The 26,737-nt window shown below is 35.1% G+C and overlaps 1 protein-coding gene across 2 annotated transcripts in view; it reads left to right on the forward strand.

The window, feature by feature from the left end:
• The window catches only part of CUNH21orf91 (chromosome unknown C21orf91 homolog), a 29,026-nt gene extending 4,881 nt beyond the window's left edge, over positions 1-24,145 (forward strand). The window contains exons 3-5 of one of the 2 annotated variants that reach the window (XM_012801500.2): positions 20,906-21,442; positions 22,335-22,397; positions 23,816-24,145. In XM_012801500.2, the coding sequence (XP_012656954.1) occupies positions 20,906-21,442; positions 22,335-22,397; positions 23,816-23,982 (767 nt within the window). In that variant the 3' untranslated portion in view covers positions 23,983-24,145. Of the gene's footprint in view, positions 1-20,905; positions 21,443-22,036; positions 22,305-22,334; positions 22,398-23,815 lie in introns of those variants that run through there. The other variant, XM_012801503.2, reaches the window with a different exon arrangement.
• Positions 24,146-26,737: the final 2,592 nt, after the last annotated feature.

Consider the following 26,737-nt stretch of genomic DNA (forward strand, 5'->3'; position numbering starts at 1 on the left):
AAAAAAAAAAAAAAAAAAAAGAAAAAGAAAAATATTTTTTGTAAGACTGAGCCAATGTCTCATAGACACGTCGGGCATCCTAAATCTAAAATACAAAGTGCTCCAAAATGCAAAGCACCAGCATGATGTTTCAAGGAAGTGTTCATTAGAGCATTTTGGATTTTTGAATTCGTGATGCTCAGCCGGTAAATATAATACAAATATTCCAAAATGTGAAATTTGAAACACTTTTTGGTCCCAGTCATTTCAGTTCCGGGATATTCAGCCTGTACCAAGTTTTCAGTTGAAGGTGACCTTCCCAGTTGATGAGTAAGCATACATCTTGCTGTATGCTTACTTAACACTCACCCTAGACTTTAGAATGAGAAGGTCTAACAATGTTAGAATTAAAAAAATAAATAAATAAAAAAATTAAGAGGGAGGGCAAGTTGGAAGTAACTATAGTCCATAGTCCATCTTGGACTTCTTCCTCCCTTAATTTGTTCTTCTCAGGAACCTTTCTAGATCCAGACCCACAGTCAACTCCTTCCTAATCTCTTAAGCAAGAAAAATGTCTCGGCAATTTTTCTTGGTTAAGCCACAAGTGAACCCAGTGACTACTTTTAGTCATATTAGTCTTTGATTCTCCATATTTGATGGTGCACTGTAAGTAACTTAGGAACCAGTTTAAATCTCTATATTAAATCCTTGGTTTAGTTTGGGAGTTGGAAGGGGTTATTTACTGCTCTAGGTTTGTCGGTCTTCCTGTATGTCCTACTTCTGACATACAGGCATCTTTCCACGTAAGTGGATGGTCCCACCACATGTGATGGAGATGGAGAAGCTGTAAGCAACTGACTCAATCTGACATTAACCTCTTTCTCTTGTTTCCCATCTCATAATGGCAAATACCACATATGTGTATTTGTATTAACTGAAAGTTACACTTCTAAGTATAAAGCCTAATGTGACTTCTGTACTTTAGCTTAGAGATCTTTGATATACATACATACTTGTGTGTTAGTTGGTGTGGGGGCTGCTGTAACAGAATACCTGAGATTGGGTAATTTATAAAGAACAGAAATTAACAGTCTTGCAAGCTGGAAGTCCAAGGTCTAAGGGCATTAATTTCTTTTTTCCTTAGCTGCCTTTTAATGTCACTTTAAATAAAAAGTGTCAAATTTAAATAAATTTAGATGGCTCTTATAATAAAATCTCATTTGGGCAGGAGTAGGGAAGGATGAGAGTGAAAAATGTGCTTAATTGTTAATAAATTTAAATTATAGGATATTTTAAGAGAAAAATAGTTGAAAGTAGGCAATATCTGGTAACAACATCTGGTAAAGACTTGCGATTTACATAACAACATACACATAAAGAGGCAGGTTCCAGATTTTTATCACTATCCTAATATGGTGTCCTCTTTTTAGTTACTTCCAACTTGCCCTCCCTCTTAATTTTGTTAGTTTTTTTTTTTTTTAATTCTAACATTGTTAGACTTTCTCATTCTAAAGTCTGTGGTAAGTATAAAGTTTAAATCATACACAAACTTGGTTACAGAGATAATATCTGTTAGAATTAGATGTGTGTATATGTTACAGGAATTTAAAATATGGTGAAATAAAGGTACTTCTGTTTTTCTATTCTACCTTCCGTAGCACATAGTTTCTATCTTCAGAGCCACCTCGTGAGCCAAAACAGCTTCTGGAAGTCTAGCTATTGCCTTGTTATTCCCAGACAGAAAAGGAAGACACCTGACAGAAGGGGTGAAGGGGTGCATACCAGCAGTCTCTCTTACACCTAGTCAGGAGTTTTTCCTTGAAGTCCCACCTAATGCTGTTCATTTCAGTGCCCTTACATTCAAGAGAGGTTGCTTCAAATAAAATCAGTGTTTTACACAGAAAGGATCAATGGATATTGAGTGGGCAGCTAACAGAATGGGTCACGCAGAGGCCATTTTGGTAATTAAGGGCTACACAACATTGAAGACAAACTATTTGAGGTACTAAAAGGGACCATTAAGGAATGCTCTGGTGGATCTTCTAATCCTGGTGTTTGAACTGGAAGGATTGTAACAAAATTAGGGATTGTGTTCTGAGGATGGGCAGATAGCCAGACCTCATGTGGATTTGTTGCTAGAAAGCTGTAAGAATTATCAAGTTTCTGACCCATCTCAGTACATTAAATGTAATGATTAATAGTACTGCTCATAAAGAGGTTCCAAATTTTATTCTCTTGTGTAATGAAGCAAATTAGTATATTAATAAATTTAGAAAAACTCCTTTGTGCTTCTCCCAACCTTTGTTCATGATAGGCTAACATGGTAATTCTATTTTCAGTACCTTTCCCTGGAAGATTGCTTTTCTACAGCTGAACACATTGCCACTACTCTGGTGATTAGGCACATGGGCCAATTTTGAATTTTGACCTTGAATGTACTAGTTGGGTTTCTTTGGCAAGATACCTAATTACATTAGGTAATTGTCATACTAATTACCTAATGTTACCAGTAAAAACAGCTTTGTATCTTTACCTCCTATTTTTGTCTTTTTGTTTTGGGGAGTTTTTTGAGACAGAGTCTCATTATGTCACCCTTAGTAGAGTGCTATGGCATCATAGCTCACAGCAACCTCAAACTCTTGCGTTTAAGGCATTCACTTGCTTCAGCCTCCCAAGTAGCTGGGACTACAAGCGCCTGCTGCAACACCCAGCTGTTTTTTTGTTGCAGTTGTCATTGTTTAGCAGGCCTGGACCAGGATGGAACCCATGAGCCTGGGTATATGTGGCCAGAGCCCTAACCACTGAGCTATAGGCGCCAATCCGTTACCTACTAATTTTGAAATCCTTAATGCCGGAATCTGATTCAAAAGGTGCAACTCCAGATGCTGCCCTTTGGCAGTAGAAGCTATTGGAGCTTAGGTTTTTGTTTGCTTTTGATGCTCAGAATGACGCTACAGAATAATTAAAGCATAGTTACTAGGAGCACGGGTTTCTAATTCCGTGCTATTGAGGTCCAGGAGCTCTAGTCATGGGCACACATTCCAGCACCACACTGTCCAAATTTGAATCCCTATACACTGTGTGAACTTGGACAAGTTACTTATATGCTATATAATGCTGTCGATTTGGCTAGGGATAAATGCCCAACTAAATTATAAATAGGAAGTGATTAATACTCCATCGCATTTAGTGATAGTCTGTAGCTAAAATGCCTTTAGAAATGAATAAGAAGATTGGAAACCCTTACTTTGTGAACTGATTAAGTATAATGGAACATTTATTATAGGTAACATTTATAGAACTCTCCCAATAAGACTAAGTTAATATTCGTGTGCATGTGGTGAAACCAAGTGAAGTTGCCCAACAGTTACATCAGAAGAATCACAGAAGGGTTTAACTCCAAGCCTCTGATACCTGTAACCACTATGGGAATTGAACATTTCTTTGACATTTTCCAAGTTTACATTATAGACCACACCCTCTATGATGGTTCCCCTCTCTCATTGTTTTTCCAGTGCCTCTAATTGGTCCCCGTCTCCTTTATAGTTTCCCTTTCAGTTTGTTTTTCAAAATGATGTTGGCATGCTCTGTCCTAGGCCTTCCATGCTTACTCGGCTTGATTTTTCATGACCTTTTTATATGCTGATATCTCACAGGTCTGCTCCTCCCCTTTCCTCACCTCACAGCGTGAGGTGACTAAATTTAGACTTTACTAATACAGCCCATGAGCACCTCAAACTGCATGTCTAAAGGTAAATTATGATTCTGTCCAACCTATATCATCTCAGAATAAGAAAAACAAATGAATCTTTTCCCCCTTCAAAATCTCTCGCAGCCAAAAATATTGAGGTTGAAAGTGAAGTATAGAGGCAGAGTCTCACACACACGCTAAAAGACTGCATGCCTTCCTGCTCTTCACTTTTCCCCCATCACCACCACTACCCACCCATAATATTCTTAACTTCTTTTCCTCATGGCATTTATTACAACTTATTACTATAGTAACTTGCGTGTATGTTTGTATTTCCCTCTCATTGGTAATCCTATAGGGACATGGATTAACTCCCACCAGGGCCACATGTGTGGCCCTTGAACACAGATCCAAACTTCACAGAACAAATCCCTTTGTTAAAAGGATTTGGATTTAGTCAAAAGGCCGCACTCAAGAATCCAGGAGGCCACAGGTTCCTCACCCCTGGTAGGGTGAGGAACACCCCTGTTTTATTAGTACTTACCAGTGTATAATCAGCAATAGCTGAAGGACTAACAAGGAGTAACAAATGAATATTTGATTGATAAATGAATTAATTTAAAGGAGACTTCAGAGAACCAATTTTTTGTTTCTGTCCTTTAAAATCATCTACAGTGAAACTCTTCCACTTTTCTGCTTATTCACAGAGTCTTATGAGATCCTTTTGGAATTCACTAAAAGTTTTATGACTCTTACCAGTAGAAGAGATTTATCTCATATTCAAAAGAAAAATATAATAGCTACTAATACAATATTATCTGTTTACCTTACTAGGGAGAATAAAAAACATAGTACTTTGTATCAAACACAAACCAAATATTGACAGGGCTGTGTTTTGAACTGGGGTTTCTAGATCAATTTGATACACCATAACTGTGTTTTTACACACTACATCAGGATAGTATGTATTCATGTGATGATCCTGAACGCCTTTTAAATAAGTGACAAAAATGTGTTCTTTAAATCAGTGACTTAAAGTTGAAAACAAGTAAACAGAATATATAACCCAGATATCATAAAATTGAAAATGATGTTCTAGTTCAAAATCAAGTTCACTTATCCCAATATTCTGACAAAGATGAAATATCTTATGAGATATATATGGAAACAAATATAGATTGAAAACTCTTTAAATACTTAAGTCAGAATTATCATTCTCAGTAAAAGACACAATAACTGTTACTGGAGAGTTGATAAAGAGAATCCAGCTGCCCAGAACTAAGGGTTAATTTTTCTGTTATTATTAATAAAACTGCATGAGGTATGTGCTTTGGTAACCCACTTTGATGAATAAGAAAGGTGAGCAGCAATTCTGCATAACTAGTCCAGAATCACACAGCTTACAAATTCAAACCAGGGTGGTCTCTGATTTCAGAAAGCACAAGTGCCTAAATCATTTCTGCTTCCAAAGGAAATTACATAGACTTTTAAGAATTTAGGAGCTGTTAAAGGTAACTTTCAGGCAAGATTGAAAATGAATTATACAAATGTGAAGATATTATTCAAGCAAGGAACAAATTTCAGATCTCAAGAAATACTTAATTTTGGAAAACAATTTCTACCCAGGATAAAAAAGTTCTGTGACATATCCAAAACTGTTCATTTCTGGCATCCTAAGAGGATGGGATGATGCAATGTTTGTATAATTATAATCTCAACAATGAACTACCAAAGTAATATGGTTTTGAGAAGGCTTAGGTTCATGATAATCAAAGAGATCGGAATAAGGAAGAAGATACAGGACATACACAAGGCAGCTTTGCTGCTCCTTGCCCAGGACAGTCAAGAACGTTGAGCTGTAGACTGACATTAGCTAAAGAACCGTGCAGATGTCAGCTGGTAGTACAGCAGTGGTTCCAACACTGTTCTCTGCCCTTCTAGCCATCTCAGTAATGTAGGACTAGCTTATTTATCCTGATTAGTCTCTTTCGAGAGAAAACAAGATTATAAGTGAGTACAAGTGGCAGAAGAAGTGAGTAAAGGTGTCAGCACCAGTCCTGAAACACACACTGTCTCCTTTTGCTTATCAGCTGCCATGGCTGAGCCCGGGACAACTTTTAAGAGAGTGAGAATAGAAAACAAATTGTTTATTTTGAGCTTTCTAGTTTCTCAGTTTTAGGAGATATAAGCATTAAACTTTTTTATTCTTCCTTAGATAGGGTCTCACTCTGTAACTGTGGATAGGGTTAAGTGGTGTCGTCATAGCTCAGTGCAGCCTCAAATTCCTGGGCTCAAGTAGTCCTCCTGCCTCAGCCTCCTGAGTAGCTGGGACTACAGATGTGTGCCATGCCACCTAAATGATTTTTTCTGTTTTTTGTTTTTTGTTTTTGTTTTTTTTTGTAGAGACAAGTTCTTGCTCTTGCTTAGGGTGATCTTGAACTCCTGAGTTCAGTGGATCCTCCTGTCTGTGCAGGCAGGGTAGCATGTGCCTGTAGTCCCAGCTACTAAGGAGGCTGATGCAGGAGAATTACTTGAGCCCAAGAGTTGCAGGTTGCTGTGAACTAGGCTGAGGCCATGGCATTGTTTAAAAATAATAATAATAATAATAAATGTTTGAGGTAATTGATGTACCAGTTACCCTGATTTGATCAGGACATGCTTATATCAAAGTATCACAGACAACCTTATAAATATAAACAATTATTGCATAGCCATTAAAAATAGTTTAATTCTAATCCAGTTAGGTATACCCTTTGATAGGGACTTGATAAGGGGAATAAACCTGTTAAATGCTGAGCTTTGGATTTATAGTTTTAACAATGAAACCGTGTTAGTTACAAATAATTTTAAACTACAGTATCTTGTTCTGGTAGCTCTCTGCTGTTAACTTTCTCAGCTGTGTAACAGCGAGGCAAGGTAATGATTTGTCTGTACCCATCAATCTGAATCTCAAAATGAAAGCTAGATGGTTGAATTTATAACAATTTCTAAGCACATTTGTTCAATAAATATTAATTAAGCAACTCTTGTGTGTCAGAAATTGTTCTAGTAGCTGAAAATAAGGCAGTTAACAACATAAATCTCTGCCATCATGAGACTTCCATGAAAGGGGGGGAAAGACAACAGAAAGTAGATTATATGTAGTGTATTGGGATGCAAGATAGGATTATTTGCTTTTATGAAGTATAGACACTAAAAGTACTTTTCAGTCTCTAAAGTGCTATACAAATATTAATGATATTTTAATATCTAAAACACATGACTGGTAGAATACTATCTATCGTGAATTTAATAAATGATTGTCTGTTTCAAAAATAGAGCCCATATGTTGAAGAAATTTGGTTGTGTAGGAGGGAGTAGTTCTCAATGAATACTTTTATTCATACTTTTATATTGCCCTCTTTAAATACTAAAGAAAAGTTTTAGTATCTTTAAGTCTTTAGGACAATGGAAAATATTTTAAAAGTTTAGTATTCTTACTACTTCCTCACTAACACTGTTAGTAGCATTTACCCTGAGAACTTCTCTTTTATTTACTATTAAAAGAAAATCTTCATAGTTTTGAACATGTTAATTTGACTGCACAAATTATTTTTCAGTTTATCATGATTGGTCAACATTTTGGCTATATTTCTACTACAAAGTAGAGTAAGTAGTATAGATAAAATCTACATAAAATATCAAAGTTCTCCAGAAAAATCAGTTTTAAATTACTAAAATATTTATTAAACAGATGTATTGAATAAATACCAGTCATCAAGTATCTGGGAAAGAAGTTCAAATCTTAACAGTTTTCAGTTGTTGAGATAGGACAATTTAATTTGATGCCTCTCGCAGCTTCTGTCTTTTCCACTTCCCACTCTTCTTAATTCATCTATTTACACTCTCTCTCATTTGTTTTACTTTCTACTAACTCAACAGCTTGCCAACCTACAGTTATCTTCTATATAACCAGGCACATTGGCCTAAAGCAGTGGTTCTCAACCTTCCTAATGCCGTGGTTCTTTAATACAGTTCCTCTGGGTTGTGACCCACAAGTTAAGAACGCTGGCCTAAAGCATGATTAGAGTAGCAGAAATGTTTACATCGCCTACATTTAAAAGGGGAAAAAAATTAAGGAAAACCTTTTCTCTCTTTCCTTTAAAACATAGTTCTTGAAAGAACTATGCCACTATTGTGCAGCCTCCTTTAATTTGCAAGCCTCTCTTGCTTTCACCATTGACAGTCCAGCTGTCAGCCCAATCGTTTCATGTTCTTGCACCGTCATACTCTGACATTTAACATCTCCCTCTTTCTTGAAATACTCAGCTCTCTTGGTTCTGTGATAAAGTAGCTCTGCCTGTTATTGCTGCCTGCTTTTCTACCTCCTTTCCTAGTTCATTGCCGATTATAAGCCCCTCTTTGAATTCTGTTTTTGTCTTTTTCTTCCCAGCTGCACCTAACATTTTTTTTCACTGCCCTGGCTTCAGTTGTACATCTATAAGCTAGTAAGGTAGGCTGGAACTCCACAAACATACTGCACAGAGAAATCTTTCTTCTAACCTTCAGGCCCATATAGCCGTCCTACCTGCTAGACATCTCACATAGATATTATGCAGGGGTCTTGACCTAAATATATGTTCTTTCTTCCATATACACATCCTTTTTATATTTTCTTCATAATTGGTTCACATGGAACTATAGGCCCCATCTCAGAGATTTCAATTTATTAGAGGTCTAGGGTTGAGTCAGGAATTTGCATTTTAACAAGAATTCCCACTGACTCCTATGCAGGTGGTGGAAGGACCAGGTTCTTCAGGACTTAACCATGTGTACGTGGTTAAAGCTGAAATCTAGCCTAAGCTCTGCTTTTCAAGATGCGTGCCCTGTCAGAGATAGTTTTCCAGTTTGCAAAGGCAAATTGAGCTATGTGCTAGCGGCAAATGGAGCTTATATGTAGTGCCCTCGCTGCTTCCCTCCCACCTGCCGCCTTTCTCATGTCGTCTGTCTCTGAGTCCTAGTGATTCTCTCCTATCTGGTCTCCACTTGCCATTCCCTCTGCCGTATCTCGTTCCGGCCATTATTCTTTCTTAACCTGTATCACCTCAAGAACCACGTGTTTATTTCATAGACTTAATCCCTTCTACCCCCACACTTCCAGGTCTTCTTTCTCAACACCATGAGAAACATCTTTAGAATATGCAAATCTGAGCATCTCAATTCAATTTTTTTTTTTTTTTTTTAGTGATTCTTTGGCATTTTCTTAGAGTTAATTAACTCCCTAACATGACATGTCAACGTAACTGCTTACCTGGCCACCTTTACCTTATCGCTCCAAAGGCATTCTACAGCTAGTCATCTCCTCCGTTTCTCTTTATCTCACTTCTGTGCCTTTGATTATCTAGTGCCTCCATCTTAAACATTTACTTTCCTTCCTCTTGTATGCAGCTTTTTACCTTGGAGAGTACATGCATTAAATAAGCAAGATGACAAGTAAAATCATTGCCTATGTCACAGGGCTGCTATGAATAGGATGAGAAAAGATGATGTATGTAGGAACCCTATATAAATAAATATAGGTAAATATAGTATGTGATAACAAATGTTAGTATTAAACTGAAAGATAGAAGGGTTTTGTTTCCATCTCATGAAAAGATGAACTACAACTAAAGGTATTGCTATGATTGGTTAGGATGTGAAACAGCGTCTTCATTAACAAAATGTTTTAATATTCTGTATTACATTGAAGAGGTTTGATTTTTATCCTGAGTTGACCTTTCTGTGATATGATTTTCAGTAGCTTTTTCTGCTCTAACTTCCCGTATTTCTTCATTTCGCAGCTGCCCAGCAAATCCTTTTACCACAGTTTTTTTTGTTTGTTTTTCTTTAATCAACTGTATGGATTTTGTTCACTGATCAACATATTTCCCCTAATTCCTTTACAGTCCTTGGGTCTCCAGCAAGGATTGTCTGATAAAACTCCACTGTGGTTGTGATTTTACTGGGGGAAGAGGAAGACGCTGTTTTCATTTCGGTGTTAAATACCCATTATTTTGCCAAGATAATGCATTCCTGTGTTCAATGTTCACCCACATCTTGACCCAAATTTTCAGGAAAAATATCTTTTGTTTTAATTTTATAATTCAAATTTTTCTCCTATATTTATGTACTTTTTGTATTACAAAGGAATTGTAGCATTTATTTTTTAACATAAGGTGGTACAAGACAGTTTATGTACTGCTAATAAATAGTACTACCCATGTATAATGCACATCCTTATTTTTCCCTCAAAAATTTGGGGAAAAGTGCACGTTATATGTGGCAGGATATGGTACTTTAAATTACTAGGTACATTGTTAGCCTAAAAGAATTTTTACAATCTAAAAAAATTTAGAATTTTTGGATGTTTTAGGAACGTGTCTCTTGTACCATTTTAGAATCTTATTCCTGTCTGTTTTACTTGTTTCATTGGAACATAGAATACAATACTTGAAGTCTAATTTGTCTTGGGCTCAAGAACACTATGTTCTTGCCCAAACCAAAATGCATTCTTTACAGGCACTTTTTAATTTTAAATTTTCACTATTTAAAATGATAAAGTTTTTTTTTTCTAAAGTTGGTATTTTTCCATTGAAAGCCAAACTATACCTATTACAAGAAAATCAAAATACAGGAAGCAAAAAATAATATTTAAGGTTCATAATTCCACCTATTTACTAATAGTGTTTTAATATTTTTGGTGTGGTGTTCTAAGTTTTCTGCAGTAGGGCATGTGGGGAGGAGGGAGAAATGTTTTTAAAACATATTTGTGTTTAAAAAATGGAAGCAAACTGATAAAATGTTTAATAACCATCACTTTGGTTTAATGTACTAAGGGCATCTTTTTTGTGTTAGTAGGTAAAACTTTACATCAGTTTTGGGAGGTTATTTTAGATTGCATCCTGCTCTACCATAATTTGTTTAACCAGTATCACATTGACAAATATTTAACTTCCAATATACCGATAGTATAATTTTCCTATACATTCATCTCTTGCTTGTCTGATTAAGTCCCCATTGCATGTTTTAAATTCACAGAAGTAGACTTGTAGGTCAAAGGCATGTCGGGATTTGCAGTCCTGTCATTTGTTTTCATGTCTTCAGTTACCACTACTGAATTGATACCATGTAATCTGTCATTTAGAAAACTATGTTTCATTATGGAAAAATTTTATCATACCTTAGTTCTCTAACCTCTTTATTTACATCCAAGTTCTCTTTATTCTAAAATTTCTATGATGCAATGATGACAAATAGTCACAGTATTTAAGGGTATCAACCCCAGCTCAAGATAGAATTCAGGCACCTAGGTAGGAGTCAGTATGTGGTTGCCCTGACAATAACTTTGTATCGGCGGTTCTCAACCTGTCGCAACCCACAGGAACTGTATTAAAGAGCCTTGGCATTAGGAAGGTTGAGAACCACTGCTTTATAGCCTTATCTCTGTATAGTTGCATCATTTCTTTAAAAAGCTTGTAGGAAGGTGATTGAAGAATAGATCTGCTGGGATGTATACTGGTATAATACTACATTTATGTGGTCCACATTACTGTAATTTTTTCTTTCTGTTTTTGCATTTTATAATATCAGTTATTGCTTTTTCTTTTTTCTTATCAAATGGTTGGTGAGCTATCTAGTAATTGTTTCTCAGATCAGCATTAAGTTTTACCATCTACTGCCCGTAGTTATAATTGAATTATAAATGCTTCAAATTCGCTAGCTAGTATATCTCTGTTAGATGCTGTTAAAACAACATTTATTTGAGAAGTAGTTAAGTAGAATTTCATAAACGGTGATTTAAATACATGCAGACAAGTTGAGTTGCAAAACTAATGGAGTGTTGTAGGCCAGCTTTTTGTGTTATTTTATTTTTTATTTGTAGCAAAAGAGATCAGTTTTTTAGTCAGAATCTTAATTGGGCAGATGGCAATTAAGGAGATGAAAGGCCAAGGGATGGGGTTATCACATTTCTTGTTTTCAGATCCTAAATTTGCTTGTCATAATGGTGTGCCCCTGTTCATCTGGTTATTATTATGAAATCATTTTTTTCAGGCTTTTTTTTAAGTAACATTTACCTTTTAACCTTGTCTGTCATTAGGAAACTTGTTTTTCTGCAAGTTGGTGTCCTCATATGTTACATGCAAATGGATATTTAAAACTGGTAACTCAATCATAGTTAATTTGAATAGCTCTTTAGGAATCTGTTAATGACAACTTCACAAAAAAAAAAAATTTAGAATAAATATCAGTACAGTCAATTAAAGTCCATTGGGGGAAAACGTAACAAGTACAGGGTTACTGAGGTCAATTGGATTATTGGCTTAAAACTTTCTATAGCATAACTTCAGTTGTGCCAGTTAAAATCTGTCTAAATTTGATATATTTTATTGTGTCAGAAAAACAGATTAGCTTTTTATATTCTGTGCTACAATGACCTTAGTATCCTGTAATTAATTAACTATTAATACATCAGTAAGGTTTCAAAAGAGATGGTTATGGTGTCTACCAATGTTCTTTTGACAAATACCCCTTTATTTAATGAGTTACCTAATGACAAGCTGCCGTGTCCAGTTCAGTAGACAAACCAGAATGTAGTCATTAATATTAATTAAAATTAAATTTTAAATGGTAGTTTCTCAGTCACACTGGCTACATTTCAAGTGCTGAAAAGCCACTTATGGCTACTGTATTGTAGAACATGTCCATTGTCACAGAAAGGTCTGTGGAACATTGCTATTAAAAAAGAGGTAGCTGCCAGACTTCAAACTATACTATAAATCTATAGTGATCAAAACAGCATGGTACTGGCACAGAAATAGACAGGAAGATATATGGAACAGAATTGACAACCAAGAGATGAATTCAGACACTTATCGTCATTTGATCTTTGATAAACCTATCAAAGATAAACTATAAACAGGTTTTCAGACAGCAGATTTCAACTTAGATATGTTTATGCCATTTTCAAGTTTTTGTGTGTGCTAAGAATTTAGCAGTTAATCAAAACAGCTTAATCCAATAAATGAATAATACAGGCACATTTCAGAGAGCGAAGTAATAAACAGTTTATTTTGATAAACTATATCAAAAATATAAATTGGAGGAGACTTCCTATTCAATAAATGGTGCTGGGTGAATTGGCTGGTGCTTGTAGGAGACTGAAACTGGACCGATACCTTTCACCTCTAACAAAAATTGACTCTTACTGGATAAAAGACTTACACTTAAGACATGAAACCATAAGATTCTCAGAGAGAGTGCAGGGGAAACACTTGAAATTGGCCTGGAAAAAAACTTTATGAGGAGGACCCCCAGGGCAATTGAAGCAGTACCAAAAATATTACTGGGATCTGATGAAACTAAAAAGCGTCTGCACTGCCAAGAACAGAGTAAGTAAAGTAAGTAGACAGCACTCAGAATGGGAGAGGATATGTGCAGGTTACGTTTCTGACAAAAGTCTGATAACGAGAATCCATAGAGAGTTCAAATTTGTTAATATGAAAAGAACAAGTGATCCCATTTAACTATGGGCAAGAGACATGAACAGAAGCTTCTCTGAAGAAGACAGGTGTATGGTCTACAGGCATATTAAAAAATGCTCATCATCTTTAATCATCAGAGAAATGTAAATCAAAACCACTTTGAGATACCATCTAACTCCAGTAAGAGTAGCCCACATAACAAAATCCCAAAACTACAGATGTTGGTGTGGATGTGGAGAAAAGGGTACACTTCTGCACTGCTGGTAGGAATGCAAGCTAATACATTCCTTTTGGAAAGAAGTTTGGAGAACACTCAGGGATCTAAAAATAGACTTGCCTTTGGATCCTGCAATTCCTCTACTAGGTGTATATCCAAAAGACCAAAAATCACTTGGCAAAAAAGATACTTGCACCAGATTATTCATTGCAGCTCAATTCGTACTAATCAAGTCATGGAAGAAGCCCAAGTGCCCATCGACCCATGAATGGATAAATAAATTGTGGTATATGTATACTACGGAATACTATGCAGCCTTTAAAAAGATGGAGACTTTACCTCTTTTATGTTTACATGGATGGACCTAGAACATATTCTCCTAAGTAAAATATCTCAAGAATGGAAGAAAAAATGTCCATTGTACTCAGTACTTCTATGAAACCAATTTATATTTACTCACACTTTCTTATGAAAGATCGATCACAACTTTAGCCCAGGATGAAGGAGAGAAATAGAATGGGAAGGGAGGGGAGGAGGGTGGTTTGATGGAGGGTAAATAGTGGGACCACACCTATGGAACATATTGCAAGGGTACAAGTCACATTTAACAAGGATAGAATATAAATGTCTAAACACAATAATCAAGTAAATGAGGCAAAAGCTATATTAATTAGTTTGATGTAAGCACTCCTAATTGTATAAAAAAATCAACACATTGTACCCCACATACGCATAAATGTATACATGATCGATGTGTATATGACTTAATAAAAAAAAACAGGTAGCTAAATTAGGGAATGGAATTGAGTGGATTGTTATTTTTTATTCCATTTTAGTAATAAACAGTTGGTTATGTAGGTGTCTTTCCCTAACTTTCCAACTGTTAAAGCAAAAAAGTAAAATGCACTGAGAGAGGTTTTCTTTTTGACAAGTAACTGCATTATAAACATGCTGTCAATATGGGATCTCAGTTCTGCTTTGGCTTTCTTGGTTGAAGTTTAGTTTATATTTTAACATTATCTCCCTGAACTCTTCGCTCTCTGAAATTTGCCTGTATAATTCATTTATTGGATTAAGCTGTTTTGATTAACTGCTAAATTCTTAGCACACACAAAAACTTTAAAATGGCATAAACACATCTAAGTTGAAATCTGCTGTCTGAAAACCTGTTAATATCTTTCTTTAGGGCAGTAATTCTCAATGTGGAAAAACAAGTTGCTGAACCCATCTGTGTATTGGCTTAGTGTGGTTGCCAGTAATTCCATCTGCTACCAATGTAGTTACCTTTTATTTTTAAACTGTATTTCGAGTACTTGAATATGGCAGACTCTATTTAGTCTTAGTCATTGAAGTGGCTCCTGAGTAAGTTGAAGGAATGAGGGGAAGGGAATGAGGCACTCCGTATCACAGTGCTCTGTAAGATACATAAGAAATCTGATAATAACTTCCCAAAGGCAGAAGATCGTCCTATTCTGGGTTTAGGAAAGAGTTAGATATTCCAACTATCCATCCTTACCTTCTTACCTTTGGTCTAATCCCCCATCTTAGTTGTGTGACAAGGTAGACCATCTGAGCATCCTCCCACCAAGTGGCAGTGATTGGCAATAGGTTTAATGGTAACAGCTCTCTCGAATCAGAGCTCAGCTACTGCTTGCTCATCAGATGCATAGTCGCCTGGTTGAACTGGGTGTCAAATCATGACTGGGTAAGCAGCAATTACACTGCAGCATTCCAGACCTTATCCATGCACAGCTTAGTATAGATGATCTGACTTGGCTTTGGAGCCTGGGAGGTCACAGGTACATATGCATTCATTAAGGGGATGGTAAGAACTGTTGTGAATTGAAGAAGAGCACATGTCCTGTTTATTAACCTGGTGCTGCCTTATCTTCTGATTTTGTTTTTAAAAGAAAATTGAAAATTTCAATTTTTATTATTTCTTTTAGCAATTTTTCAAGAAATTGAAAATTGTATGTATATCTAATTTTTTTCTCTTTAAGACATTTGTAGGATGCACAGAAATTGAGCCTTCAGTCTGTGTGTATGCCACATCTGTTTACAGGGCCTTTTCATTATTTCTTTTTTTTTTTTTCCAGTTTTTGGCCGGGGCCAGGTTTGAACCTGCCACCTCCAGTATATGGGGCTGGTGCCCTACTCCTTTGAGCCACAGGCACCACCCTTTTTTTTTTTCCCCTATACATGTACATGTGTTTATTTGGTTTCCACTTTTTGCCTTCACAAAATTAAAGAGGCTTGAAATTTAATAACAATAACAATGTTTAAGATAAGAACTAGAAACAAAAACCTTGTAAAGAACAAACGAAGATAAATACAGTTTGAAAAGAAATCAGATGATTGCTGCAACGAAATATTGAGCAATAATAATATGCAAAGAAAGTAACATTCACATTGTCAGATAAAAGTATGTCTATCATAGAATGCTTTGACTCTGAGTTTCAGTATGGAGTCATCAGTTAACTTTTTTTTTCCCAAAGTCTCAAAAAATAGAGAATACCTTTTCGTTATTTCTTTTAGCAAGAATTGTTATCTGCTTCTCAAAAACAAAAAGGTAACTTTTCAGTCTGTTCTAATAAAAGTTTGTCCTTTGATACTTAGTTAACCCTTGCTTAAAGAAGCAACAGGATTGCTACTACTACTTAATATGGGCAGCACATACATATTCTGTATTTAGACTCCCTTCTTAGCAACCAAGATAAATCATCTCAAAAAGAAAGACACCTTAATCTTGAAAATTACTTAAGTTAGGCAAAATAAAAGCCTCCATGAAAAAGATTTTGAAGCAGTACTTCATGAATTGCTGAACAAATGTTTGTCATATTTGAAGGCAATATGCTTAAATTTTTTTCACAGCATGTTAACAACCTGGAACTGGAATCATAACTTAATTTTTTTGCCTTATTTAAACATTAAGAAAAAACACATACACTCACCATTTGGAAAACCCAATCTGCCAGTTCTTTCCCCCTGATAATGATAGTTCATATTACAAGTTTACATCCAACTGCAGATTGCATACATTTGCTCTCCCTATGGAACATTATAGAAAGTCATTTCTTGGCGGCACCTGTGGCTCAGTGAGTAGGGCTCCAGCCCATATACTGAGGGTGGCAGACTCAAATCCAGCCCCAGCCAAACTGCAACAAAAAATAGCTTGAGGCGTTGTGGTGGGCGCCTGTAGTCCCAGCTACTCTGGAGGCTGAGGCAAGAGAATCACCTAAGCCCAAAAGCTGGAGGTTACTGTGAGCTGTGACATGATGGCACTCTACACAGGGCAACAAAGTAAGACTCTGTCTCTAAAAAAAATAAATAATAGTCATTTCTTTTACTGGGAAATAGAATATATAATGATATTCAAAACGAGGTTTGTCCAATCAGTAACAACTAAATATGCATAAGGCATATATATTGCTGATACAAATTAAGTGAGCTACTCACATTTTTTTCCAGATTAAAAAGTAATTTTGCTCAAGTATATTTTATTTTTGAATTTCTGATTTTCTCTGCTACTGCATGGTATATCTTAAACTATGTCTCAAAAACAATTATTTTCAAATTGAACTTTAAAACTCAGGTAGACCAAGTTAAGGAAAATGAGAGGTACAGATCCACATGAATGAACTATGGTTTACATAAAACAGCCTTCTTGTCCATTTCTATTTTTAAATTGAATAGAAATTCATGGTTTTACACCAAGGAAATGCCCTTTCTTTATCAGTGCCACTCTTCAGTTCTTTAGACTAATTGCCTGTAAGACTAAATATAGAAGTAACCTCACTGGAAGATACCTTTAATTATCCTCTAAGCACCCTGGCAGAGTGACACATTCTAGTTCCCTTGCCAACCTAGGCAAAAGTGCATTTCAGTAGATCATTGAATGATAATTGGTTAGTTTTTGCTATTTTTAAATACAGTTTTATGCATTTAAATTCTTTTTCTTGAGTACCAGCTATATGCCAGGCACTGTGACACAGGATGGATATGGGCAAGATAGATATGGTCTCTTAGGAGATAGAGACCAGTAAAGAGACAGTTGTAAACTCTAGTATGATAGACCAGATGTATTGGTTAGAACTAGACAAAAGGTTATGATCCAGATTTGTAGTAGGAGTGGTAATGGAGTAAAGCCGAAGGACTTCAGATGTAGACACTAGATTTTATAGGAAAAGTGTCCAGCAAAATATCTGGGGTTGAGGGCAACGAGGAGCTCTCAGAAGCACTCAGATTTCTTCCTTGAAGAGTTGGTGAGGCCTCACTCAGTGAGACAGTAGAGTAAGAGGATCAAGTTTAGGCATGGAGTGGAGAGAATGGAGGAAGAGTAGTTTCATTTCGTCAGAGTAAGTTTGAGGAGCCTGTAGGGACGTCTTGAGTGGAAGTGTCCAGTAGAAAGCTATACTATGTGTGTTCAGAACACTTCTTGCCCGTGACACTTCTCTCATGTCTTATATTTATGGGGGATTTTTCTCCTGAAGGACTGAAAGAATTTGAAATTTATTTTACATTTATGTATTTTCACAGTAAATTGACTATTACAGTTCTGTGATTTGCTGTTCATCTCAGTGGATTGATGACTTAAATAATCTTGTGCTTATCTTGGTTCCTATTATTGGTCTGAGTATTAAAGTACAGGGTAAGAAAAATTATTTCTGGACAAGGAAAAGTTATATTACATGAATCATTAAGAAAACATTGGAGAAAAATTATTTAAAAATTCATATTACTCTTCACAGAGATACCTGCTATTAATGATGAATCAAAGCTCTGGCATACATCAGGAAATTAGTTTATCAGGAAATTATAATTTATCTTAATGCAATTTCTCTAAGTTTCTATACAAAAACTATAAAACCCACAAACAATAAGTGTTAATTACTTTTTATTGCCTTTTCAGACTTTTTGCATGTATGCTGAAGAATTTTCTTTCATATAAACTGAAGGAGAAACTTGTGATTTTACTGTATTCAACTAAATTGTTGCTACATACATTAGAGCTATGGCAGAGACTGAGTGAGACCATTTACTGTTTTGAGGGATTAACTAGCCATCCGTTGGCAGGGAGACCTAAAGAAAAAGTTTGTAGAGAGTAAGGGAAACTCTTTAATAAAATTTCATGAGTCAAGTAAGCAAATTTCAAATTTTCTCTGCCTACCTCTCTTTTCCTAGAGAAGTAAACATTGGAATCAAACCTCAGGATGGAACTATTTCTTCTTCAGTTATAACTTGTGATAATTACCTGTCTTGTTTATGATCTAAAACACCATGTAATAACCAAACTTTAATATTTTATTTTAATAAGCAAGGTTTGTGAACTTCATTTTTATGTTTATTTACTCAGAGGCTGCGGAAGGAGGAGTACTTCAGCCTAGGAATTTAAGGTTGCAGTGAGCTGCGATTATGCCTTTGCAGTCCTAACCTGTCTCAAAGCCCACACACAAACACCACACACTCGGTTTTGTCAGTCTCACCAAGTCCCACCATTAGCTGATGTTCTGTCTTTTTAAAACGAGTTCATATTTGCAGATGCTATAATACCTGACATACATCATTATCTTACAATTAGCTAGAATTTGAAGTTCACTTAATAAAATTGGTAATTTTTAAAGCAAAGAGTGAATACAGATTGTATTTTTTTCTGATGAATCCGCAAAAACTTTTTTTAAACCTAGCATCTGAGTGGCTTTCCACTGACTCCATTTAAAAAGCTAAGGAGATTTATACTGATTAGTTCCAGCAGGCATTAATTTCAGTGCCACATCCTAATTTGCCTTCACTATAAAAGTACTGATTGGCATTAATAATACGGCTTGAATTTAGGAAAATGCATAAATATGTTCTATATTTTTACATATATTTGAAAATAATCCTATATTTTAAACAATTAATGTTGCATTTTAGGCTAAGAAGTTAGGAGATATAAAAGTGTAATAAATATTTCCATTATTTATACTACATAATGAATTTTTTTTTTTTTTTTGAAACAGAGCCTCAAGCTGTCACCCTGAGTAGAGTACCATGGCATCTAAGGTCACAGCAACCTCCAACTCCTGGGCTTAAGCAATTCTCTTGCCTCAGACTCCCAGCAAGAAGCTGGGACTGCAGGCGCCCACCACAAGGCCCAGCTATTTTTTGGTTGTAGTTGTCATTATTGTTTTGGAAGACCTGGGCTGGATTTCAACCAGCCAACTCTGGTGTATGTGGCTGGCATCTTAGCTGCTTGAGCTACAGTTGCCAAGTCTGTAATGAATATATATGAGTTGAATTATTCTGGCTCTTATATTTTGATAGACTGAATGAATATTCTACTATCTGAAAATAATTGTGTGTTTCTTCTAGAAGATAAAATTATCTTGATAAAGCTTTAGTAAATATCTAAAATAGAAATGTGAAAAGCATTAGGTGCTTTTGTTTTCTTTTTTCTTTCTTTTATATTTGTGTGTGTGTTAAGACATTTATATTCTACATTTAGTAAGTTTCACATGTACCCTTGTAAGATGCACCGTAGGTGTGGTCCCAGTGGAATACTGTGCAGCCATTAAAAAAGATGGAGACTTTACCTCCTTCATGTTTACATGGATGGAGCTGAAAAATATTCTTCTTAGCAAAGTATCTCAAGAATGGAAGAAAAAGTATCCAATGTACTCAGCCCTACTATGAAACTAATTTATAGCTTTCATAGGAAAGCTATAACCCAATTTTAGCTCAGGAACATGGGGAGAGGGAGGAAAAGGGAGGGGGGAGGGTGATTGGTGGGATCACACCCATGGTTCATCCTATAAGGGTACATGTGAATCTTTCTAAATGTAGAATATAAATGTCTTAACACAATAACTAAGAAAAAGACATGAAGGCTATGTTAACTAGTTGGATTAAAGTACTTCAAATTGTATACAGAAACAGTACACTGTACCCGTGATAGTATTAATGTACACTGCTATGATTTAATAAAAAAAAAAAGTGTGTATATATATACACATATATATACTAAACAGTTTGTTAACTTTAAAGTTTTTATTAATGCATATTTTTCTAGTTCTGGTTTATCATTCTCCAGTAAAAACATAACAATTCAAGAACATGATTTACTGTTTTTGTTGGAAAATAAAATTTGTTGAGCATTTCTGTTACTGAACCTTATAATAGAAATTTTTGCAAGTGTGTGTTTGGGGATGATTAGTGAAGAAAAGCACTGCACTGTAAAGGCCAAGATTTGAAAAGGTAAATTACTGGGTTCATTGTCTCTTTTTTATTGTGCAATAACATGCCTCTGGACTAAGATTAAAATTGAATCATGAAATTATTTGAAAGGCTTTGCTAGTCATAAGAATTTAATATTACTGAATAAATTGAAACTAGTTAATTGGTCACATTTTATATTAATACTAATATTCTTTAGCACTTTTTTCTCTAATTTACAAATTATCAGGGACACTGTGTTTTACTAAGATTTGTGTCTTCATAAAGCAAAGTGTTCTCAAGTCTTTTTTCTCTTTTTTATTATAGGGATACCAAAATCTAATCTCTTGCACACCAGATCATTAAGGGGCCATAAAGACTGCTTTGAAAAATACCATTTAATTGCAAACCAGGATTGTCCTCGATCTAAGCTTTCAAAAAGTACTTATGAAGAAGTTAAAACCATTTTGAGTAAGAAGATAAACTGGATTGTACAGTATGCACAAAACAAGGATCTGGATTCAGATTCCGAAAGTTCTAAAAACTCCCAGCATCACCTCTTTAATTTCAGGCATAAGCCAGATAAAAAATTACTCCCACAGTGTGACTCCCAAGTACCAAAGTATTCTGCAAAATGGATAGATGGAAGTGCAGGTGGCATCTCAAACTGCACACAAAGAATTTTGCAGCAGAGGGAAAATTCAGACTTTGGACTCAGTATGTTACAAGATTCAGGTGCCGCTTTTTGCCATAACAGTGTATTATGGTCTCATAGTCACAAGGAGGCACAGAAAAAAGAAGAGACAATCTCTAGTCCACAGGCTAATGTCCAAACCCAGCATCCACATTACAGCAGAGAAGAATGTAAGTAAAATGAGGAGAAAGGTAAAAGTTGGGTGGTTTGGTTCGTTGTGTGTGTGTGTGTGTGTGATGTGTTAAGAATTTTGATGTACAATCATAGTGTTTAAATGACAGGTTCACCTTAGCAAAAGTAAAATGTCTTAAAACCATCCATTTTCTGTTATACTTAGCAGTCCTAAGGTTTATTTTGTCATTTTAAAAGATTAAAGTGAATGGCATCAGCAAAGTATGAATTGGAAAGTTCAAGTAGTGGCTCATAAACATAGTTATGTTTTTAATCCCCACAAGACTTATTGACTGGGGACAGCATTTCAAAAGCAAAAATCTGACATTTTACTGAAGGCCAGAGGTAATGTGTACACTTATTTTAAAGTTAGAAAAAGTGACTCATTTTATCTGTGTCTATTTTTATAAAACTCATAGGTAGTTTTAATTGACTTAAAATCAAATTAGTTAGTTTCAGTTATCTTTATACAACATCTATCTTAAGTTGTATAACTGTGTAAATTGATTTTTAAAACTATTTCCACAGTAATGTAGTGATTTTTAAGCACAAGTCATAAACTGTATAATACTTAATCAAAACCATCCCCATAGGTAGAGACTAGCACTTTTTAACAACTGAAACAGAAGATACTGGAATCATTGGACCTGCTACTAGGTATTTTTTGGTGAAACTTATTTCAGGTTGGGGGTGGTAGTATACTGGGAGTGATGTCAAAGTCAGGATTTGAAAACTCCTCCGCACTAAGAGCTCGTGGATAAATCCTAGAATACTGACTGCTGAGAGTTGTATTGGCAGGTAAGTACCAATTTTTATAATAGGATACTGTTATTGAGGTAAGCAGCTTATTTTCCCAAGTTGTCGTGGTGACAATATATTTTTATGTTTTAGTGAATTCGATGACTCTTGGTGAGGTAGAACAACTGAGTACAAAGCTCCTACAGCAAATCCAGGGTAAGAATCAGTCTCAAATGTTTTGTGTGTATGTGTGTGTGTGAACATTTTAATAGAGAAAAATCACCCGTACCTTTAGGTTCCTCTTCATTTGACTTTGGGAATGAGATATTTGAGCGTGCTAGAGTTTACAGAGCAAAACAGTAAGAAACAACTTTAACTTATATACTCTTACTAACATTTTATTGACTACTTACGATTGTGCCAGGCACTGTGCAAGTATACTCTCTAACAGTGCTATAAGACATGGTATAGTATAAACTCTGTTTTTTGGGGGGAGGGGTTTAATTATAAACAATTTCAAACACAAAAATAATGACGAGTATATGTACAGTGAACCCTTTGAGTTGTGTCTGCCAGCCTCAACTGTTAATAGAAGCATAGCTGATTTTTCTTCACTTCTGCTTGCGTCCATTCCCTCAGCCTATTCCCATCTCCCACGTGGCTTATTTTGAAACAAATCCCAGATCGCATATTGTTTTGTCCATAAATACTTCAGGATATTCTCTTAAAAATAACTATAAAAACAATCACAACTTTTTAAAAGCTGATAATTCCTTAACATCATCAAACAGACTAACACTATCAGTTAACAGTTAATGCTCAGATTCCCCAATTGTATCCTTTTCTTTTTTAAAAAAAACAGTTTATTTCTGTTTAGGTAAGGAAATTACACTTCAGGGACATTTAAGTTGCTTACAAAGATCATTTATCCACCTAGTAGCAGATACCCCTTTCTAGCTCCAAAGCTAGTGGTCTGTCTTGACCACACAGCCTCTCAAAATAAAAATAATAACAGTAGTAACAGCAGCTTACATTTATCAGGTACTTCTCTGTGTTCTTTAGGAGCACAATCTCATTTAATCCTTATAGTAACCCTGTGAAGTGTCGACTATCACTAACAATGTTATACATAAAAGGAAATTGAAACAAAATGTAAGTAGTTTGCCTGAGGCACATAGAATATGAGCAAGGATTCAGAAATCCTGGCAGTCTGATTCCACAGACTCTTAAAGGGGTTTCCAAACCTGCATACTAATGGGTACTTACTTATCTGTCAGTCATATTAAATATCGATTGAACCTATTTATAGATTCTGATTGAGCAAAGTGGCTCAGCTGTAGTGGTAGCCACCATTTCTGCTCTGCCTGTCTACAGTCATTGTTTATGTCTCTAAGTTTCATTGGATGAAGAAGGGGGACACAGTATTGCAGTTTGACTGTGTAAAGTATACAGACTTCTGCTGGATGATCAGGAGTGATAGGCTTAGTAGGGAACACAACTGTTCCCTGGATGTCAAATCAATTTCATTGTGAAAATATACCCAGTGCATTCATTTCAGTTCAAGTACTTGAAATACAAATTACAGGATTCTCTTTCTGTATACTAAAACCAAACTGCTTTTTAAATCTTTACAGAAGTTTTTGAAGAATTAACACACCAAGTACAAGAAAAAGATTCTTTAGCCTCGGAGCTCCATGTCCGCCATGTTGCCATCGAACAGCTTCTTAAGAATTATTCCAAGTTACCTTGTCTGCAAGTGGGCCGAACAGGAATAAAGTCACACCTACCCATAAACAACTGAACCAAACACTTCACATGCCCTACTCGCTTTCAGTCTGGCAGGCATGCAAACTTTGAAGAAGTTTGAAGCAAGTTATGTTCCATTTTTTATGGTCTTTAAATTTACAAACCATATAAGGCAGTATTTAACATCGTTGTCAAATAAAGCAGATCATTATACTCTAGTCTTCTAGGATTAATCATTTGGGTTCAATTTTGGGAATCTTTTTCCCATAATTACTAAATGCCCTTCCCTAATTTTACCACATTACTGTTTAAATATGCTGTTACAATATGATTTTATTACATATTTTAATGTAATTCACCTGAAAAAAAGCAGATAAAAAACTCCTTAGTCTAAATTAGTAAAAAAATAATTTTTAAGAGGGAAATAGAATTCATAGTATCACCTCTTATTTGTTATAAGCAATATTTTAATATAAAAATTTTATATATAAAAATGCTATTTTAGGTACTTTGCCATTCTCTTTATGAATATGCATTTGAATGGCTCTGTATATTATATTTACACTTTCATGTGTGAATATATTCGCCCATATATCAGGTCATATCATTTTATTCTCTTAAAACAGTGTTTTTACAACTCTTGTTTTGCTTTCCAAAGATAAATGTATTTTGGAGTAGAGATATATTTAGTTGAATTGTTTTAATTTTTAATAACTCTTAGGAAAGAGAAATTAATAACTTTTTAAAGCAAGTATTCAAGTAAATAAAATACATTATTTTTCCTAACAAAAGCAGTTCTGCGTTCAGGAAGAAAAGGCTAAATAATATAGTTTTTGTATGTCAGCTTATTCCCACAGAAATGAAAACTTCATTATTAGTTTCATTTAATGACTTTAATGTGTTAGAATTTGGACAGAGAAAGTCAAGCTTCACTTCCAAATGAAATGTAATATCAATCTTCAAATTGAATGTGCTGTGAAATTCTCATTCTACCTTTGAAAAAAATTAAGATTAGTCTGTGTGTCACATGGCATAAAAGGTTCAAGAATACTTAAACTGTCCAAATGTTTACCACCATCATTGATATTAGTGCTCAAAGAAAGCATTGTGAGGTATCTTTCTAAACGTGAACATCTAGAGAGAAAAGATTATTGGCAGAATGAAAGCAAAATTCCTAACTCAAAAAAAAAAAAAATCCCATGTTTAAAAGGATATTCTTGTAAGTTGCCTATGATGTTTTCCAAAGATTTCTTAACAGATTGTCTCAAAAACTAGATAAGTAAACCAATGCAAAATAAAAATGGGCTCTAAATTCTGTTTTCTATTTAGACTATATTTATGAGGTAGATTCTTTTAAGCAAAGAATCTACAGAAAAGCCCAATAATTTGGCAGGTTCACATATAAAGCTATGAATGACTTTTGCCTTAAATTTGACAGCCTATCTTGGCTTGGGTGTTGAATCCAAACAGTGTTTAAGCAAAGAAATATTTCAGTCTAATTGAAAACAACTTTTTGTAGTGCTTAGATGTGTTAAATTGGCCATAGGGTGTTAACGGATAGCCCATTGATTTTATTTTGTTTTTGGAAGTATAACAATTGCTTTTTGAAAGGCACTTTTGAAAGATGCTTTCATTTTCTGTCAGTTCTTTAAGTTATCAAATATGAATTTAAAATCCAGGTAGTGGGGATACATTGCCTTAGTTTTGATAAGCTTTAAATTGACCGAGTGCAATATCCATTTATCGAGTTGGAGAAATACATTTCCTGATTATGCCAGTAAGTATCTTAGTGCTTAGTTGTTAGGGTCACATTTTCAACCTTGACTTTATTGTTTCTTGGCATAATTCAGTAAAAATGTTTTTTTTTTTGGACTTCTGTTGAGTTAGTGACAGTCATAAAAGTTTGGGATGTGTCGCATTTGAGGTTAGTAACATGTTTCCAGATTATGAGCCATATAGTGCAGGCCTAAATACAATAGTGTTATCCAAAGAGTGTTTGCGTATCTCTTAAGGAATTTTCTGGTAAATATGTAGCTTTACTAATGAGTTTGGAACAATTAAATAGGTTTGTTGATATACTGAAGGTATTGACTGGAGACTCCAATTTATTCCATTCAGATATTTCTACTTTAGCTCTTTAAAAGAAAGGTGCTCTTTAAAAATACCTGAGGTGCTGGTACTCATACTAGTACTTTATTTGGATGAATTTCTATTAAAATTTTTTGTTGAAGTATTTTGCACAGTAGTTTAATCCAAACATTTGGTAAACTTATTATAAATTCCTATGTTGTTTTGATTGAATATGCAATTATTATATATGCAAAAATATGGATCAGGGACAGAGTTGAATCCTAACTTGAGAAAATACGAAATACACAAACACCGGTTTCATACTTGGCTGTTCTGTATAATTGTTAAGTTTTGAGGAAGTTTAGAAGAAAATCTCGTGTACGGTTCAGTTTCAAAAATGAAGAGAGACAGACTGCCAATCTGTCATTACTGACATTTTCAGAGTGTGTATGATTAAGGAGAGTGAAATAAGACTAATATTTTTCATGTTAAATTTCACAATTAGACAAGTTAAATTGAGTTTAAAAAATCAAAGGGCAAAAGGATTTTGACCACACAAGATGATTTGGGTTGAAGATCAAAGTTTTAAAATCCATCCAATTTTATAATTAAACTAAAACTCAATCATGGGCTCAGCGTCTATAGCACGAGCGGCTAAGGCACCAGCCACATACACTGGAGCTAGCGGGTTCAAATCCAGCCCAGGCTGCCAAACAACAGTGACAACTACAACCAAAAAA

Source organism: Otolemur garnettii, unplaced genomic scaffold, assembly GCF_000181295.1.
Source record: "Otolemur garnettii isolate 467f Iridium unplaced genomic scaffold, OtoGar3 scaffold00009, whole genome shotgun sequence".
Lineage (NCBI taxonomy): Eukaryota > Metazoa > Chordata > Mammalia > Primates > Galagidae > Otolemur > Otolemur garnettii.